The following is a 21,570-nucleotide window of genomic DNA, read 5'->3' on the forward strand; positions in this document are numbered from 1 at the left end:
CATTTGTCTGTGTCCTATGGAGGTGGCGGGAGTCCTGACCTGTACTGCGGCCAGCCACCAGGGGGCGATTTAAACATTTTGGCTGCACTTTTAGGGAGCTATCATCAGTCTTCTTCTGGTGTCTGTTCTGTCAAAGATCAGCGCCATCAAGATGATTTGTAATTATTACACACACAAGTTTAGATGTCGAGGTGAACTCTGTATTAAGAAAACTCTGCAAAAATTCACTTTGCCTCTGGAAGTGGTTGAGTTGATCATGGCAAGTTTAACTGAAATTTTGCTCCCTTAGTTGATGGAGTGAACAGGCCTTGGAAGTAAAATTTAAATTGGAGCAGGAAAACATGAGCCAAACAATAAAGCAGAAAACATAAGAGCAAAGTTAAACGGATGAACAAAGTAGTTACTTCATTTTAATTATTAATTTTAACTCTCACAGGTCCTTTGGGGGCCTTTTCATCAGCCACACTGGACATAAAGACAGTCTCTGGGTGGTAAAAGGAGTCCTCAGAGGACCCGAGTGCTCGGTTGTGTCTGTGAGGCTCATTCTGAATATTCAAGTTTATGAAGTGAGGAAGTTTATTAAAATTGAATTGTAGCTACTGTCTTTTTTGGGAGACCACTGGGAAGTGCAATCTCTTGCCTGCTGGTGATAAAAGCGTACATTAGTCTTTCACCGATCTCTGGAGAGAGAAATTATCTGACCTTGCCATATTTCAAAGGTGAAAGAGAGCAGTTTGACTTAGCACTCTAATTTAAGCTGAGACCAACACAAGTTTATACGCTGCTTAGAGGGTTATGACTGAAACTTTACTGCTAGATATCCACAGTGGACAAAGCAACAACTCATTCAGGTGATAACAACAACAACAACAACAACAACAACAACAACAACAATATCAATAATAATAATAATGATGATAAGGATGTGAATTAATGCAAAATGATTTATCAGGCGAAACTCAGGCCAGTGGCGTTGGTGAAATGCTCCCCACCATGTAGACTTTTCATTCAGTGTAATTAGAGAGTTGTTGTGCGCCACATTAGAGGCTTCGGTGACAAATGACTTAACGAGCTACACAGGGAGTCCTAATTATTCTGCAATTAGAAATGTAATTATGGGTTGCTCCATCGGCTTGCTTGCTAGCTGGCTAGCAGTGTGAGGGAGCAGAGACAGAGCGAGCATCACATTTAACCGCCAGCTAATCTGTCACACATGGAAAGGTAGATAGGCCTCCAATCACAAACTTGTGGGCTGAATTGGACGGAGTTAAGGCACTGAGGTTTGTAATCCATCATTGTGAACCCACAATGGAAACAAGAGGCACAAAATACCATTCAGCGAGTAATCACTTGTAAAGTGTTGTTCTAGAGGACGGCACTGCAGCCTTTCATCGTTAAATTAGTAGTTATTAGATTGCTTAGCAAATGTACAGTCATCAATACATGATGAGCACCAGTCATCTGAAGAGAACAGACTATTATGATTATATCTAAAACCAATATTTTTATGCCACAGAACTGAGAGTTGTGGTTAACCTGTCCAGCAGCAGCAATTTATTCATTCAGTATGAGCTGAGTGTTTTGCTTGATTGACACAAAAATTATAAAACCTCCCCTGAATATGTTAGATGTTTGCAGACAGAACAAAGTTTTGAGTCATATGTCAATGTTGTTACTGTTTGTACACAGATAAACAGAAGGCTGTTTATGATGATGGGCACTTTAAATGATTTTTAAAACATTACAGGCCATTTCTTGAAGGTTACATAAAAAGAACTGTAATTTGGTGCAAATCACAGAGAAGGTCTGTTATTTTAATTGATTTACTTATATTGAATTGAAAAGTGTTTGCAACTTTTGAATTTTGTCCAATATGAATTCATTAATTATGTTGAATTATATTCGTCTGTGGACAATTTTCACATTTCACGAGTTCAGCTGACCTGCTGTTCACTGACTAACAGACTCAAGGTTAAGCTATTTTTGAATTTGTTGGAATTTATGAGTTGGAAATGTGCAAATTAAACTCAGTCCATATTTATGTTGTAATTAGATCAAAATTACACCCATAAAACAAAACGCCATGTTTTCCTGGTATACACTGTGACAAGACACTGAATCATACAGTAAACAACCCAACAGTGTGTGCAGATGTAATGAGTTTTTATTGTTTATTTACCATCTTTTAAAAATAATTTTATATGCTAAATTGCATGTGCCATCAAAGTTCTGTACACACAATCTACATAAACTTTAAGAGGCAGAATCGTCTGACATTACAATAAATAGAAACAATTTGTTTTTTAACTGCCATAAAATTTGAAGTTGACTGAATTTGAAAAGACAAGTTCAAGTAATTTCGTAATATTTCAAAACGAACAATCCTTTCTAGTCAAATAAACTTGACATCATTCAGGTGTACTTGAGAAAACATGTTCAATAAGCTTAAGATATCAAGTTGCACCAAAACTGGAAGACTGATGACTGCAACTTATCGTTTCAGGTCATAAGATTCTAGTTAGAGGAACTCAGTGTTCAGAAATCAAATACTAGAACTTTTAAGTTTAATTAACTTGAATAAATAAAACTTGTATGTTAAATTAGTAAGAACAGATTAGTTTATTCCACTAAATTGCAGTATAATTTTTAGACTTGCACCGATTAATCGGTAATGCTCGGAATCGTCCGGTTTTCACGTGACTGGCCTTGACCGGTGACCGGCTGGTCAGTGTCACAAATCCGGTTCTGTGCCCGTCATTGTCACACACATGTTCTGCACGATGGTCACGTCATGCGCGCAGCAGACAAACTGACCGTGACGTCAACACAGCGCTGATAACAGCTACACACTCTGACACGTCTGCTTGAAGCTGGTGTCAGAGACAGATTCCAAGAACAGAATAAAGAGAAGACAGTTCACAACGAGACAGAGCAGCTGACAATGTCGCAAAACAGCCGTAAACTCTCTCGCACTTCAGGCTAATGCTAGCAAGCTAGCAGCAGACTGCTGTTCACAGAGGGACAGTTAAAATCTCACCTCCTGTTCTGGCTGAAGAATAAACAACCTGTGTTGATATGTCTCCTCAAACATTTTCTCATCCAGACTCCTTTAACTTCTGTGTTTGTTTTTCTCACGGCAAAGTTTTACTTCAAACTGCTGCACCGCGTTAGTCTCCGTTTTGTTTACATCCGCTTCCACAAAAGATCACGTGAAATCGCGTCCCACGAAATCCCGCGAGATGATATCGCGAGATCACGTTCACCCAATTCATAATCTTAATATAAAATAATAACAAGGCCTGGTTGTAATCTGGATGATTTTGGAGAAAGTATTAAATGAATATTTAATAGTCAGTGTCTTATTATGAACATATTTACAAGAAAAGTTGCAAAAATGTTTGTGAATGCTGTCAATTACAGTTCTTAGAAAGACTGAAAATCGGAACCGGCCAAAATCGGAATCGGTAGGTCAGACCCCTCAAAAATCAGAAATTGGAATCGGCTAAGAAAGTTGAAATCGGTGCAAGTCTAATAATTTTTATATTGTATGTTGACAATTATCTCAACAATGATGAACCATAAAGAAACTCCTTCTGCCACAGGTAACATCGAAGTTTCCCGTCTCTTTGGGGGAAAGGGCCAAAGGGTGTAGTACAGCTACAGTGCTCTTTCGAATATCATTAATCAGCAGACCACGGAAAACCTGAAACTCAATAAACTTTACTGTGGTACTGAACTGATTTGAGACAAACAGTTTGTTTTCTAGCATTTTTAGCTTTAGGTTGTACAAATGTGGTCCAGACTCTCCAAGGTCATTGAGTATGATGTATGTGTGTGATGCCATATTGATCCCTGAGGGAGATGATTCATCTTTCCAGCAGGGGTGTGAGTGTAGGGTCAGGTGCACAACGGTAACCTTGGAGCTGCTGTGATTTCACTGCCTTGCTCTAGGATATTGCAGGGCAAACACAGGGTCAAACGTCCAAATAATACGCATGATACCACAGTTTTATTTGTATGCTTCAATACTCACACACTTCTTATCATTTTATATGGCGATAAATTGACTTTGTAGGGTTTTAGTGACTGATATTCCCTTGGTTCCATCATGACATTGTGAGAACAGTCCCACCTCACAGGAAACAAGCTACAAATAAGTGAGCATATTGTTCATCGTTTCAGGGTCAGTGTGTGTGTGCCATGCTCGCAGGCAGTGTTGGGACCCATGAACTACAGTTCTATGTTGTAGTAATGAGCCACTCGTGCCAGTGATGACAGATGAGGGCTAAAAGGGCATAGCTCTACTAACTCCACCCTGAGCTCTGGATGACCTGCCAGCCTGCCAGTGTTACGCCGAGGCTCAGCCCTTTTGGGGTCTCTGGGCTAAATTTTAAATTGGTCTCAGAGCCACAAACCCCAGAGTTCAGATGCACAGTGAGCGGTTCAAAGCACTGTTTGTGAATGATATGCCTCTCAAAAGGAGATTCATTATGCATCTTTATTTTTTTCATGAGCACATTGCAAGATTAGGGGCATTGAAACATCAGTATATTTAAGGAAAAGTTCAGTATTTTGACAAATATATTTATTCCTGAAATGGCTTTCTTGGCTGTGTTTAGTTTTTGTGCAGATTAAACAAAGAATGTAAAGGTTATATATGATGAAACATGATGATATTTTGAACATTAATATAGCAGCAAACAACTATTTGATACGCAAGGGCACAGATCTCATTACAAATTCGAGTGGGTGATGTTCAGCCCTGGACTTGTATTTTGATTGCTGTTTGTGCTTCTTATGTGACCTTTTACTGCGAACTGAGAGAAGTAAAAAACGGGCCAGTTTTAGCTCCATTTCCTACGTTACTTTATGCTGTGTAGAGAGTTCACTATTAGAATAAAATACAATCTGCTTCTGGCGGTCTTTCAAGCAGAGAGGCTGTTAAACCAATCTCCATTTTAAAAGCAGGTGTTTTATGGTAGGACATATTTTTAAACTAAAACTAAAAACTTTAGATACACTATTTTCTGATTTGCTTTGATCTACAGACATAATCTGCACAAGTCATTTACTCAGTAACATCATTAACTGTCCTATGATGGATGGAGCGTTTTCCACAGATGTATATCGATTGGCCCAGCAATACAATATTAGTTGTTCTAGTAATAGTAGAAAGACTAACCAAGATGTGTTTTATGATGATCTGCATGTTTGTTTTTGTCAAAGGAGTCTGGTTGGCCCGAACATCCATTTGTTTTGTTCTGAAGTGAGATTCTGGTGTGTTAGTACAACATCTAGTGTCACTTAATGTCATATACAGAACCTTCCACGCGTCTTTTCTCTATTTTTCTTTAATAAAATAAAAATAAAAGAGTTCCAAGCCAATGCAGCTGCGATAAAGAATCATGAGTCCAACACATTTGGGATCAGACTTTTAATTGGACTTAAATTCACATAAATAACATTGGTTCATATATATTTTGTTTATTATACAACTTTATATAATATATATTTCCCCCTATGATTTACATTCCTCTCTGGCTAAAATTATCTCTCATATCTATGGAAACAGAAAGCCTTGCATGAATGCAACGCTGCTCTTTTTGTGCTGTTTATCAAGGTCCAAATGCCGAAAGGAGAGGAGCGTATTTCTCATGAGTTGTAAAAAATAATTTCCCAAGTTTACACAAACAGAAAAAGCAAAAAGGAGAATCTATTGCATTGTCTCTAGGGTATTTCACTGCACTACAAGGAGTGGGTAGCTATTGAAAATCATTCACTGTATATATTTTACTGTATTGACTTGTGACACAAAGAAAGAAAGAACACTGCAAACTATCTGATATGCATGGCAATGAACATTTCGTGTCTGACTGTTCTTGTCATGGTTTATTTTTTTGCAAAAAAGGGGAAAAAAGCGAGACTATGTTTGACACAAGATAAGAAACCTCATCGTGAAGACGAGGAAAGAGTTATGAACCTGCAGCAAGGTCACGTAATCATGCAGTGACCCAGCCAAGCACACTTGCACAGATGAATTGAGCTTGTCAGTCTGGATCACAAATCAACACATGGCCGTTTCGAGCCTGTGACCGACATTATTCAACAAGATGGGTGGATATCTGGAAGTCAGGTAACATTCACTAATCTCCCTGACAGAAATAAAATAAGCCTCCCCTCATATCGGGGGTCCTCCTGCGTTACCTTTGACCGCTGGATTATCTCCTGTCTGTAGCACTCAGGCAATCAATACCTCCATCAGACGATCACGACTGACGCATCACACGGCTGCCCTACGCTGCTCATCAACCATATTTTTGAGCAAATGATGAAATCAGTGTGTGTTCAAGCAAATCATACCTTGTCAATACAAATGTTACATGACATTCAACATTAAGTACATACCTGCTGATGTGTGAGAAATGGTGAGTGAAGTGAGGTGTGGGATTATTCAACAAGATGGTATGTAAAACTTCAGCTTTTCTCAAACACAACCTCAGGCACCACTTTTGTCACAATCCCTCCCTACTATTTCCTGCTACACAACCTCTTAAATCTGCATAAACTATGATACATATTTGATTGTCTGAATCAGAGCCGCTACCTGAATATCAATCTGGAGAGACAATGTCACCTACATGCGGCCTTCACATCCAAATCCAAAGCAAACAATGGATCCAGCTGCAACTGTCGTTTGAATAGTGATGGGTGACAAAAAAAAAAGTTTGAGGTCACGTCTGTTGTAAGCAAATGTGGAGTTCAGTCAGAATCTGATGTAAAACAAGATTTGGTGAGCCATTAAAAAATTACCCAGTGAACCGGTGTAGGATCCTACAATGTTTCATGCATTTATCACGACAAGGCCAACCTAAACAAAAACATGACGTGTGTGTGGGTTTGTGTTTGTGTATGTGCACGTGTGTGTGTTAACAAATCACAGAGGAAAACACAATCATGCCATGACATTGCGACAGACAGCAAGTTAAAGTGTTATCCCCCTCTTTCCCTGAATAGTCGACAACAGAGTGAACTTTTTTTTTGTAAAACAGCTATAAGTTTATCACCATTTCATCATGATAAAAATCGCATAAACATCATCATAATCATATCCCTTTTCTAAACAAGATAAAGTTAATAATAGCTATCAGAAAAGAGCCATGGGGAGGGAAAGTCACTGGTTGTGTTCAAAGCACAGTAAGAAAAAAAAGGTTTAACTTTACAGCAGGGGCGTCTTTTTTTTATTGCAAAATACATTGATGAGGTGTTAGCAAAACAAACAAAACATTTTTACTGTTTTATTGCAATACTCTTTACAATGGTTAATATCAGTTAACCATGATTAATTATGGACCATAAATCATTCTCTGAATATAAGTAGGAAAATATTAGAATAGTGAACACAACCAGCAGTAGTGCTAGATGTCACTTTCCCTCCCCATTACATCCCTGCCACCTCACTCCATCTGTTTACATACTCATAGAGGGGAAATAGTGTTAATCAAAAAGTGCATCATGAATATGTTGAGATTAATAATAAAAGTAAACCATCTTTTTTAGTCATAAATAACAGTTTTTCCTCGAATATTCAATAAACCTCTTATTATACAAGTCGAGTAGTCACATGATGCAAATCTACCCCCCGTGATCTTGTTCATATCTGGGAGCAACGTTAACGCTTCCTGAAACTTGGAAGCTACGACACGGCAATACAAACAGGACTGCTGTGTCAAAGACTTAAGTAACAGCTGCTTACAGCCGTTGAGGGTACAACACATGAACAGTGACAATGTGGGATTTTAAACACACCCAGTAGCGATGCGACACAAAAACTCCTCAGCTAGCTTAGTTTTGCGTTAGCAAGACGGTAGCATCCAGCTCACACAATAAAGCGGATGCAAAGAAGACAAAGTCACACTGAGAGGAATACATGTTTTGGGACATAAGCTTATTCACTTTCTCATGGAGAGTTAGATGAGAAGATCAATGTCACAGCCACTAAGCAGTTAGCTTAGCTTAGAACAAACACTGATACAAGGGAAACAGCTAGCCTGTTGTTGCTGGCTTGTTTAACTGTTACTGGAACTCAAAGCAAAAAGGGACAGGAATTAGGAGGCGGTCAATACTGCAAACAGACATGAGAGTTGTATTGATCTTCTCATCTAACCAAGAAAGCAAGTTATTCCTCTAACTGCAAATTTTTATAAAATCTAAAATGTGTCAAATTTAGTTCCTTTTGCTTGACATATCCATTAACCTCAATAAGACAGAAATATTAACATTTAAAATAAAGTTGAAATGTTTGTAGTCACCGGATCTTTCACTGGATTGTTTTGCCGCCTGTTCATTTTGCATTAAGTAATGTCACTGTTCACACGTTGTAACTTCAGACTGTAAACAGCCGACGAGAACATTCCCTCCTTGGTCTTCTGTCTATGGTCAAATCAGGAGGAAAATAACTCGAAAAGGAAGACCTTATATGGTCAAGAAAACCAGATGTCCAGCCCTGCCTTCAGATGAATTTTAGGTCTATTGTCATTTGCAGACATCAGACCTTGTTTCCATTCACTGACGGATTTGCAAAGCATTGGGTGGCTACAAACTAACAGGACTGGCATTTTTCCAGACTGGTGTGCATATTTCCAACACTTTCTAAACCCATAAGAAAGTAACTGGTCCGCTCTTTAATGCAGAGGAGAGAGCAGAATTCAGTCACATTGTCAATGTCTTTCAGTTTCCAATCAACCTTTCAGTCCCCGGGCCTGAATGGACTCTACTAGGCCATCACTAGGCCTTTCTCAGTGGCAGGTCTTCATCCCTGTCAAGTATGGTGACTCTTGCCGGCACAGGCCCATCTGCTGCTGTTGCTGCTCTTGAAGATCTGGGGCCACACCATCAACAAAGTCGGGGACGGGCAGCCCTGAGAGTATCATGACCGACTTGTTCCAGATCATGAAAGTGGGTACAACGGGCAGGAGGAAGGAGATTTCAAAGGTGTGAATGTGCTGGGAGTTCATGGCGTCATAGAAGGACAGTGAATTGTTGTCATAGTCCAGCAGGACACCCAGCCGCCTGAGCTGCAGGCTCGCCTCCACCAGCATCTCCTTGCCATCGTGGCGCACCATAAAGTTGTTGTTGCAGCGTGAGAACACCCATGAGGATGAATTCTTGCCGCTCCATTCGTTTTTCGGGGCTGATTTGTAAGCCACGCCGATGGCATACCTGTAGGGAGGGAACATTTTGGAATGCATTAGTGATCCGAAACTAGTGTCCTCCTTAATGACTTTACTTGCACAGTCAAGCTACCTCATACTGAGGACACACAAGACAGACATGGGCCCTTTGGGTCTTTCCTGCATGAAGAGGTCTACTTCAGAGCCAATTAGTGAAAAGAATATAAATAGGATAAGAGTATACGCTGTGTGTGGTATGTGTGTCTGTTGTGTGTATGTGGGTTTGCATAACAGCCTAGATTTAAACTCCCTAAAGAAGGATATTTCGGTTTATCAGGCTTCCTTGCAGGCTTATATAAAGTACTCATGTGCATGTGTGTTTCTTACCATGTGGATGCTCCCAGCAGAACCTCCCAGTAGTGGCAACCGCTGTCAATGAAGACATTACCAGCTGCGCCATAGGAGCCCGTTCCGCTGAACCTCTCGGGGGTGTGGCTCTTCTTCAGCGAGCTCTCGTCCTTCTCCATGGTCAGACAATCGTTGGACAGACGCAGCTTCTTGTGGGCGGTCTTTGGGTCCAACTTGAAGGGTTGACCTGTGAAGAGACAGAATTTTGTGCTTTGAAATGTTTTTTACTATGTTTTAGCAGCTAATGTCGCTAAATGATAATGATAATGATCACATAATCATCATCATTATCACTAACATCATCATTATCATTATCATCATCATCATCGTTGTCATCATCATCATCATCGTCGTCGTCTTTTGCTGACATAGCACCCCTAAAACGTGATGCAACACAAATAGAACATCAAATAGAAATCAGTTACATAAAAGCAAGGCTGATAAAATTCCCTATATTCCCTGCAATGCAATCATTGTTGATCATAAGCAAAGTTTCCAGTCTTCTCTACCATACTATGAGACAGTTTTCTCCTTGTTTATGTCTGAATATTAAGACAAACTGCCAATATAGTGGAGGTCAGCAGCTGACAGCATTCCTTCTGTAATTTTTAGCTTTAAGTCCTGTTTTGATTGTTTGTTTTACAGACTATAGCTGCTGGAATTGTGCTGCCCAGCTCGTGTACTGATCGATGTTGCCTTCTGTAGATGATCTTGTTGAACAAAAATATCTGTTGGCTAAAGAGCTTCTTTCTCTATTAATCACAAATCCAATGCAGAAAATGTCTGGAATCTGCCAAGGCATGAACTCTGCACTGAAGTCCAGAGTGGTCTACAAAAGAAGGCGTCGCCACACACTACAAAATGCCAAAGTTTATTTTTTGCTTACAAATCTTAGACAAAATGAAAATGCTGGCTTCTCAGTCACAGTGATGAAGTTCTTAACTGAACTAAAACATTTTCAAAATCATGCTGCTATTGGTCGTTAAAAGGCAAATCCATCTGCATTCTTTAACAGACTTTTCAAATGGAAACACACCCTCAGCTGTTAGTAAAAAGCAGTCGCATAGGTTAGAGTGCTGACGCCGTCCCCTCCCATCCCCACCCTCAACCACTGATGTCATCATGTCATCATATAGAAACCTACATGAGGTCATGTGGGAAAACATGTTTTGAAGGGGTTGGGAAAACAGCATTTGGACATTAAAACACAGGTACTTTGAACAAAAGATCAGATGCTCTTGATTGAATACACTGTTGGGAAGCCACAGATCAACATAAAAACCTCAAAAACAAGGAGACTCGTCTTTTAAAGTGTTGCATCATAGTGCCCCCACTCTTCTTTTAACTCTGTTTTGGTCTCCACCAACTCCTGAGGGACATATCCGAATATTTAGCTGCTAAATGCTCCACTTTTGCCATCAGCAAGTCACTGCCTCTGTCTGTCAGTGATTTTCTTCCACACATGTAGTGTTTGTCAGAGCTTTTTCACTGATTACAGCTGCCTTGAGAGTAAATCAAAACAAAGTTGTGGGCCGTAAAACAATGAGCTGAAAGATTCTCATGTGCTCTGAAGAGTTGAGGGAAACGGCAGAGTTGGATGACAACTCTCTGCGTGGATGGAACAATAAACTGATCTATTTGTTTTTATATTTCTTATTTTCCTTTTTTCCCTACTTTGACTTTTTACTGTGTTAACTGCATTGCTCTGCATTGCAATTGTTCAGATCATGTATGTTTGTTGATGTTGTTCATCTTGTTGTCTTCTTTTTGTCGGAAAATTTAGAGAACACACACACAACACACTCTAACTATGTTTTCTTGCTTTTTTGTGTTTCGAATGGAAAAAGACAGAATATACCACAAGATCAGAAGGTGAAAGAGCTGCGAGAAAGAATAAAAATTAGAGCAAGATTTCAACTCAGAGCAGCAGCAAAAGAAGAAAATAAATAGAAAGCCGGGTTGAGAAGTATGCGCGGAGAGAATTCACAGGGAGAGACAGAAGAGGAGAATGTTTGAAATACAAGGGCGAGAGTCTAAACTTCAAAGCTTCTCACAGCCTTTGGTGAAAACATTTCATAACAGTGGAGGAAGCCACCCGGCATTCTCTCGTCTTTGCCTCCCATCACACAGACTTGGAAATTAGCTGAAGGAAATAGCCTTCACTTCCACTGCAGTAGGTAGCGGTCGGGGCTACTCGGTGGAAATGCTGCTATCCGGTTGCAACAATTCAATTTGCACTGACACCAGTAATTTGGGTGTAATGGGTGGAAAATTGAGAGGGTAAAAGTAGGTGAGTGGCAGAGAGAGAAAGAGGAGTTAAGGAGTGAGGAGGAGAAGAGAAGTTGAGGGGATAATGTGAGGCTGAATATTCGGGCCCAGGATCCCCTCTCCACCTCTCTGTGTCCATGCATGTGTGTGTGTAGGCTTCATGGAGGTCAGCCACATCCCTCCCAGACCTGACATTTAACTCTGACACCTCTCATCTCATCTCTCAGCCTCCCTGAGCCTCCCACAGCTTAATGAGCAACACAATGAGGACCTCCTCCCCTCTCTCTATCTGTCCTTTCCTTCATCTCTCTTCTCCCATTCTCTCATTCTCATCCTCTCTATCCTCTCTCCTCTCTCACACTCTCTCCCCTCCAATAATCCGCGTGGTGAGTGTGTGTTACTGCGTGTGGATATGAGACGATGAGGCCAATGTGCTGCTGGCAGCCAATTACATTAATGCGCTCTCTTCTTTGAACTGCTTATCGCTGCCAGCGCAGCCATTTCCAAACACTGGGGCTCTGTCATGCCTTTCCAGGGGATGACTCCTGAGAGCCAGGCTAGGCCCGAGGTTGGGGAAGGGGAGACACACGTGATGGTAGAGGACAAGCAGACACACACACACGGAGCGTCGACTCCGGCCTCCACACAAGCAGACATACAGTAAGTATGGCCAAGTGGAAATGTTTTGAACCAATGCCAACAGGATTCTTGAAAATGGAAAAAGTCGTGCATAATAAGCTTGGGTTAAAACAGAGAATTCTTTCTATGTGAGAATAAATGTGTAGGTAGGATGCTAAAAAAATAAACTGAATTTGGAGGTTTGCACAGGGAAAGGGCAGGTGTGCCATTAAAAAAAGAGGTTCCACTGGGTTTTATTGCCTTGGTGTTGGCAGGCTGGAAAAGTGAACTGTTCCCAATTTTCCCACAAACTCCAATGCATCACTGTCTGCAACAGGTCAACACTGTCATGAAATATTGTGAATCATTTATTTGCTAAATGTGGGTGATTTTGGGGAGTCTGCACTAACCCTTAAAAGTGCTGTAGGCGACACACACTGCCACGAGGTCGCAGCAGACCACTAACATCTCAAACGAAAGAAATAGGTGCTTTGTTTCCACCATAAACTTGAAAAAACATCTAAATATACTTTACTCAAAAAACTCAGATCGAACTGTAAAAGTAGGTGGTGCTGATCATATATAGATCAAGATTCTGTTACTGAAATGCTTATTTCTTGCCTAAAATGTTTAGTGCGCTGTTTAGCTGTAATATGAGAAACTTCCTGCCTTTCCAGCAGTTTCCCATCAGAAAAAGTGTGTGTGACAGCAAGGTAAAGCGGTGAAAATAAATAATACAACATTATGAAAGATGTAGTTATGCCACATTACTTTTGATGAAGCTCCTTCAAGCTTCACTACTTTTTTTTAATTTAATCAGTTTTTTTTTTTTTCAGCTTTATTGCCGAAACACATATCAACCATGACAGAAATACACTGGTAGGCATTGGAAAAAGAAGCATGAGGTTTGGATTAAAGAGCACTGGACCCTGAGACGATCAACAGTGAACACAGAATGTGTTCAGTCAGGAAAATGAAAGAGATGAAATGGGACTCCAGAGAAACCGGAGACTGTTGTGACCACAGCTTACAGAGACCTGCTCCAAAATAATGTCTTGGATGAAGGTGTTGCACTTGATGAGTGGACCAGTTCTGAGCTGACAGGACGTAACATGCAAGACTTCGCATTAATTTTGATAAAGCTGTTTGCTGCTTTTCTTATTTAATCATTTTAAATATTAAATAATTCAATCAATGTTATTTAATCTTTTTTTTTTTCAACTTCTTGCTGAAATATGTATCGCCTATGACAGAAATACACTTGTAGGCACTGAAAAAGGATGCATGAGGTTGGTATTTAAAAGCAGTGGATGCTGAGATACAAATTAGCTGGAAGCATCACTGCAGACCACCGAGGAGCGGTGAGGAGCAGGTGAGCGGGCACTAAGGCCGTTCCTGGCTAAATGTCCAGTCAGGAAAATGAAAGGAGATGAAATGGGACTCAGCTAGCCACGCTGAGACTGCTGTGCCCACAACTTCACCTGCTCCAGAACAGCATCCCGGATCAAGGTGTTGCACTTGATGAGCAAACCGACAGGACGAAACATACAAGACTCGGCATTAATTTGAATAAATCTCCTTCAAATTTTGCTACTTTTCTCATTTAATCTGTTATTCTTTTCAGCTTTATTTCTGAAACATGCATCTCCTCTGACAAAAATACACTTTGTGTTTACATCAATGGTGCTTTGTGCACAAAACCAGTCACATTAAATGGATAAGATAAATATATGTAAAGTTAGTGTAACAATGTTGACCATATTATCATCACTATCTTGCTGATGGCTTTACATTAAAACTGACGCAAATTAAAAAAATGCACTACTGAATTATTTCCTGGGCGTATACATGTTTAACGTTTATTATTTTGTTTGCACTGAACCTCATTCATGAAACGAACAGACCCGATTTCACAGTGGTTACAGTGGTCTTGCTAACAGAACACACTAAATTTGATTTTATTCAGCAGTACTACACTGCTGGCCTGGAAGCTAAAACAACCAGTATATCAGCAAGAAGACAAGTTCACATTTAGAAAGTAGACGTATATGTCTAACAAGGTTAATGTTTCTCAAATTTAAATGCACATTAAATAAAAAAACAGTGATGATACTGTTACTAGAGATCCTGTTTTGTTGTGCACACACGTACCCTAACACACAAACTCTTGTGCTGTCAGGCAGGTCAGGATAATGGACTGATGGAGTGTGTCCCACAGACTGGGTTTCTTAGCAGTGTGTGTGATTAGTGTGCTCCCTCTCTGTAATACAGAAGTAATTAGAGATGTTACCAACTGTCTACCGAGGTGATAACCGCTCTCTGTTTGACTGCCTTCAAGCTGTGCATTGTTAAGAACTGGGAAGTCTTAAATGGAAACTTGTAAAACACAAAAAAAGAAACAGCATAAAGGGGAAAGAGAGGAGAGAAATAAAAAGGAGCTACTGTTGGGGGAGCATTTATGAAAAGCAATTTCATTCCAACTTCATTTCGCTGAGTCCTTGTTGAAATACTTGCAGTGGGATAGCATCTGGGTAATCGACTTTATTTCAATTCAGTCAATTTCACTCACGCTCCTTTTTTTTTTTTTTTTTTTTTTTTTCCTGGCTCACATTTTTGCTGAGGGATAGATTGAGCTGCCTCTGTAATGAGGCAGATTGAAAAAAGATCTATTTTACTGCATAACTAAACAATTACCGCAGTAGAAACAGCAGCATCAGGGACACAGAGAGCTCTCTAGACACATCAGACCTTATATCTTTTCAAATCATTAAAATGTATGGCTGCATGCCACTTGGTTTCTAATTGACTGATCCATATGCAATGTGGTATGTAATCCAACAGCGCTGACGACTTTCATGAGGCGGCTAAAACACAAGATTAACGTCGGTGAGATTAAAGATGCATCACTCCTGTAACAAGGCCGGGGACACCCAGCAGCACAGCAGGCGTATAAGGAGCACAGCGGGGATTCCTGCAACGTGAGTTCACGTGCATCATGTCTCATTTTCTCAGCTCTTACTGGGCAATTTATGTCTCTTTCTGCTTAACTTCTGCAAAACCTGGAACTGTCTTTGCGTAGTGACGAGCAAAGACAAACAGAAGTCACTGATGTTCTCCAGCTTCACCCTTTAATGAACTCAGTCTTCAGAGACCAGTGCTAGAAAAATAATTTCAGTAAGGCTTCTGGGTGTGCTCAGAATTTCACTGTGATTAAGGAGCTGTATTTGGAAAGAAAGTTTCTGTGATGGTTTGCTGGAGTAAAAGCAAGTGAAAGAGTCACTGTAGAATTGCTTGTGTGTGTAAAATGCAATCATTCATTAAAACTCAGCTCCTGTCTTAATAAAACAAGTCTTCTTATACTTAAAGCATTTCAGAAAAAGGCCCAAATGTATCAGAAGGGCTGCTAGGAGGGCTTGAAAGCACCGTAGATCATTATCAAGATTTCCATGGTGAGGTGCTGTGCTCCCTGGCTTTCAGAGCTTGAATTCAGACTGTTATCTGCCTCGGAGAAAAAGAAAACTCGCAGCCAACTAGCATTTTAAATCACTCAGCTAATATTAATGTTAACTATCATCTCTGATTAGCTTGTTCTCTTCTCTCCATAATGAAAAAAATAATTAATTTTTGCACCAATGACAGACCACTTAAAGGCTGAAATATGTATGTTTTAAAATTAATATACCCTTCTGAGATGGGAGCATGGTGTAACATTACAACAGGGTGTTGCTGCTACATATTCTGCTAATGAGAAAGACTGATTGTGTTGTCAGTTTGCACGTCCTGGCTTGCAGTTCTAATAAGCAAACATACTCTGCTGCTCATACAGCTAGAGGTTCAGTGCTTTTAACTAAGATGGTTAGATATCAGCTATCCTTCTGGTACTTTAAGGTTGACAATCTGTGGAAGGGTGGACTTATTCTCTATTTTCACAACTGCACTGTCATCAAATCCCTTGAAAAGACCAAATGTTATCTCTTCATATTTTACTACTGCTGTAACCTGTCTGTTCTACTCTGTGCGGCTTTGGAGCTTCAGTGAGAATTAACTGTGAATATGTGAAGCTTACAGCACAAACCATCAGACCTTCCTTAAACTTGTGGCCACTGGGCGTCATGCAAGAACATTTTTCTATTCTTCACTATTCAGTGGAATTTGGCGACACGAAGCCAGAAACTGACATCCAACACTTGTCGTCGTGTGTCAGGCGGGATACGCTACACATAAAAACTGAGCTGGCCTCATCTTTTCTCAGCAACAACGTAGTTGACCACGTTTCCATATTTTGTAGCTGTGTCTCCCGTAATGTGAACATACAGTTAGAAACATGCCAGCTCAGATTCAGCAAAAGCTCCTAACTTCAGAGAACTGTGAAAATAATTTCCCTGTGCCTACTTGAGTGCAGGTGCATGAGACCTGTAAATAAGCATAATTCATGCCCCAATAAGTATGAGGCTATTATGCTTCCTGTCCCACATGTCAAGAAGTTTGGGTCAAAGCTAACAAAAATGAGTCAAAAGTATGTAGTTTCATTTTTAAAAACTGACATGTAATTTCCTACACTAGCCAGGCCATGTGAACTGGATATGTATGGCACAGAAGAATAAGCTTCATCACACTTTGGCAAAAGGGAAAAAAAACTAGAAAAAATAGAATATTGCCAACTTTATCCTTTAAGGGAGATGGTGTCCATTTTATTGCAATTCCTACTGCTTGCTAAGTTGGAGAGAAGTTCCTAAATTATTAAGATTACTTAATGTGCCTTCATTCTGACACCACAAAGGTGCTTCTCTAACCCATTGTTATGTTACTCTAGTTTAAAGCAGGACCTTGCTCTCCTTGACACAGAAATATTTCAGAACCAGTTGTTTGTGGGTCTCCTCTCCTGTTCCTTTTTGAAGATGTATTTTAGCCTTTTTCTGTCTTCATTTGACAGTTCACAGTAGAGACAGACAGGGAATGTGGGGAGAAAGCAAAGGGACTGACATGCAATAAAGGTCTCTCTGCTGGAATCAAACCAGGGGCATTTTAGTCGCACAGTTTGCATCATATACCACTTTTTCACAGTGGCACCCCTCTCTCCTCCTTTTCTATTCTACTCTCTTTCTCTATTTCTCTCCTCTCTCCTGTCATCTCCTATTTTTCCCTCCTCTAATGTCCACCTCTTACTGTTTACTTTAGGGGCTGTGTGGCAGCTTGAGGCCTGTCATCAGAGATGCATGCTGGGTAAATATTATTACAGGTCCTTTAACAGATAGCAAAGAGGTACATGTACCCCTGGGGCACCTTGACATGTGATATTTCCAGCCTGGGTTTTAGGTGCTTATGTACTGTACACAGGGACTTTAAATACACATATACTGTACACACACACATGAACATATATGCAGTATACTGTATATACAAAAACACATTCTGGGGTATTTGCCAACTCCTTGCTTTGTGCACACAATATGGACACCCAGAATAGTTTACAAACAGAATGGCGCACATGGTAAAGTCAACAGTCCAGTGTTTGACTGTCAGCACAGCAGCTGCCTAAAGGAAGGCCAGTGTGCATTCAGATGAGCTTTTCACACAGGCAATATGCTAACTCAAAAATAGAGCCTCGCCTTTACATGTACACAATAGAGCTGCTACACGCAGACGTATTTAAGCCTCGATTCATGTCTTATTTCATCTTTCAGCTTTGTACTCCAAATGACAGAAGCGGATGTTTGTGTTTGGAGGCCTATGGGACGGGTGCAGATGTCAAACCAGGAGGCTGGACTCTCAATACAGCTGGTCAGTGGATGAATGTAACTAAGTACATTTACTCAAGTACTGTACTTACGAACAAATTTGAGGGACTTGTACTTTATTTGAGTCTTTTCTTCTTGTGAAGGAAATATTGTACTTTTCTTAAACTTTTCTTGTTGTTTCCTCAATCATTATTAATAAGTGATAATAACTGTGGGACTGGTGGTGTGAACTTTTTTTTGGCTTTGAAGGGGGACATGCCAGAAAAAGTTTAGGAACCACTTTGTTAAGTAAAGAATCTGAAAACTTTCTCCACCGCTGCGGCTGGTCATTGTGGAAGTGCACAATACCTACCGCAGCCGAGCAGTTTATCACCTGTCAGGGTGTGTGGGAATATTTTTGGAAACTAGGATTTAATAACCAGAGTTGGCCCATCTTCAAATGCACCATTTACATTTTTAAAATCAGGTAGATTAATCATGTTTTACCTCGCTGACATTTAATAACGCTTGAGGAAAGCAAAAATCAGGGCACACAAGATGCAAGCAAAAAAAAAAATTCCACATCCAACAGCTTTAAAAACATCTTTAAAAGGCTTGTTTTTTGGCCTGGGTTCATGTGCTGAATTTTTTAGCTGTGGAAATCACATCTTGTAGTTGACCTCCACCTGTGCGCGCTATCAAATCAGACACCATGAACAGTACAGACGGCTGCGTCTGACCGACTCTATGCAGCCTGGAATACTAAGCATGGAGAAGAGACAGCTCAGATACAGAAACATCCTGCATGATACTGTAAGACCACTGTAACAGTCATTGGCTTACATAAGCTGCTGATATTACTCTGAATCTGAACCCTCTCCTCTGTCCTACATTAACAAACTCATCTACAGCAACTTTGTTTCTTGTTGGTGTGAATTCATTACTGAGACAGACAGCCAATTAAAAAGCAGAAACAGAGCACAGTCTAATAAAAGCTGTCTAAATTAATGTGGGTTGTTGTTCTGTCAGCCGACACTCTAATAAGTTGGGACCAAACTCAGATGCAACCTTAATACAATTTCATGCTTATGGATGCCTAAAAATATGGTGCTTTAAACACAAAGATAATGATGATTATGTTGTCAGCCAGAAGATGCGGCTTTGACTTTTTAATGTTAAAATGTCTGGATACACGCTTGGAATTGAATTAATTAGATACGCTTCATTATTTTTGTTTTTCATATCAGCAGAATCTAGAAATGTATCTATATTTTCTGAAAATGTTAAAGATGGATGGAAATCTGAAGTCAGTGAGAAAAAAATGTGTGAAACACCTTATGAAGAGAAAACAAATTATTAGCTAACAGGTAATAAGGCCCTTAATATGGGTTAATAATGCTATATAGGTGTTAATAATACTATAATAAAAATGTTTATTGTTAGATTGTATGGCATTTATAAGACATTAACACATATGAAACTTGTTGACAGTTGATAAAGCTGCAATGATTAATCAATTCTGAATCAATTAATAAATCAATCTTCAACTGTTTTGTTAATCGATTAATCAGTCAAGTAACTTTTTAGAGAAAAAAAGTCAAAATTCTCTGATTTCAGTATCTTCAGTGTGAATATTTTCTGGTTTCTTCAGTCTTCTCTGACAGTAATCTGAAGATCTTTCAGTTCTGGGAAAAATAAGACATTTGAGGACGTCATCTTGGACTTTGGGAAACACTGATCAGCATTTCTCAGTCCATTTTCTGTCATTTTATGGACAAACAGCTAATCAATTAATTGAGCAAATAATCAACAAATTAATCAGCAGTAAAAATAATCAGTAGTTGCAGCCCTAGACAGGTCCTGTTAACGTTAACATTCAGGTTATTAATTCTTTATCATGCACTTATTAAGTTATAAACAGATAACATGTTTTTATAACATACTTCTAAATGTCTTATAGTCTAACACTAAACATGTTTATTATGTTATTATTAACACATATATAGTCTTAGTAAAGCCTATTAATTTGTTAAAGGGACTTTATTACCTATGGATGATTAATAAAAAGTGTTACCAACAAAGGCTTTTATTCTGTATTTTCGAGCACCAGTTTTCCCATTTATTTGCGACTTAGAGACTGTAACTGGACTGGCACAATGTAACTTTCCCATCTTTGTGCATCGCTCAGGCCTGGACTGTATTAATGGGTAAAAAGCAGTGGATTGAGGGCACTCATGTCTGCAGACACTCATCCCTGCAAAGAGCTATTTGGTGTCTTCTATTCGCTCAACACTCTAACTCTCTCACTCTAAACCTGTCACTTTTCATTTACCTTCATACTGTCTCTCTCTGCAGGAGACAGTCGTGTAGAAACCTGGTCACAGTCGCTCTCAGGCAAATGCAGAGGTATGGTCATACGGTAGTAATAAAAGGTCACTCACACGTGCATGCACACTTACTCTTATCTTAACTGCCTTCTTCTTCATCATACTTAATTCATACCTGTTTCAAGAAGCCGTGAGTTACTTCACATGTTTGCTGTGAGCGTCTAACAGTGATACGTCTATTACAGCTTTAGAGCCACTATTCACTTTGCGCCGCTCAGGGTTCGATGAGGAGTGAGATTAGAGTGACCCAAAGAGCCCCTAAAAGCTTTCAGACTTCACAGCATAGTTTTAAATGTTGTTTCCATCAAGTCAACTCAACTGCACGAAACAGAACCGCAGCAGAGGTGTGAAGTAAAAGTGCAATCCTGGAATCCATTGGCTCTCATATGAAGACGATTTCACCGACTGTGGGCAACGGCCAGTGTTTCAGGGCTCTCGCTGTAGTCAGTGGATATCCAGATAATGGATACTCAGGCCAAGGCTTCCTCTTCCATGTGCTGGTTATTCTTTAGAGATATTGCAATATTGGTCACGATTTTAGTAGGAATAGTTATTTTGGCATTTCATGTTCCGTTACTTCTGAGGAATACAATTTGTAAGATTGGTCAAACTTAGTTTACAGTCTTATTAGCAATTTGAGATGTGAGAATAGAGTTGGAGACTCATCTTTGTAAAACTCTATAAAAATGTATCTGCATATGAACGCAGATACAATTTTTAAAAAGCTAGATTGCACTTCAGCCAATGCATTCCACCTCTTTTGCTCACCACACAGACACCTGCATGCAACCAAAGCATGATTTGTCAATCGGACTACAAACAGAAACTAACTTCCGATATAAAAACCTTACCATTTGTCTAAAGATTTTGCAATCATATGCATATATCTGTTAATAAAGATTATTAAAGGACCAGTGTAGATGGTGTGTTGTTTAGACACCATTTGATAATGAGAACAGAGGTCGTCTGAGTTATTTTGCTTGTCTCATTGTTGTGAAATCT

The 21,570-nt window shown here is 39.7% G+C and overlaps 1 protein-coding gene across 5 annotated transcripts in view; it reads right to left on the bottom strand.

Moving 5' to 3' along the window:
* Positions 1-5,419: 5,419 nt before the first annotated feature.
* Positions 5,420-21,570, bottom strand: part of mid2 (midline 2) — a 230,590-nt gene continuing 214,439 nt past the window's right edge. For all 5 annotated transcript variants that reach the window (XM_084719044.1, XM_084719045.1, XM_084719043.1 and 2 more), the window contains 2 exons: positions 9,558-9,765; positions 5,420-9,219 (listed from right to left, as the gene is read on the bottom strand). In XM_084719044.1, the coding sequence (XP_084575170.1) occupies positions 8,796-9,219; positions 9,558-9,765 (632 nt within the window). In that variant the 3' untranslated portion in view covers positions 5,420-8,795. The remainder of the gene's footprint in view (positions 9,220-9,557; positions 9,766-21,570) is intronic.

The sequence above is a fragment of the Lutjanus erythropterus genome, chromosome 5, assembly GCF_056507025.1.
Source record: "Lutjanus erythropterus isolate fLutEry1 chromosome 5, fLutEry1.hap2, whole genome shotgun sequence".
NCBI classification, from domain to species: Eukaryota; Metazoa; Chordata; class Actinopteri; order Lutjaniformes; family Lutjanidae; genus Lutjanus; species Lutjanus erythropterus.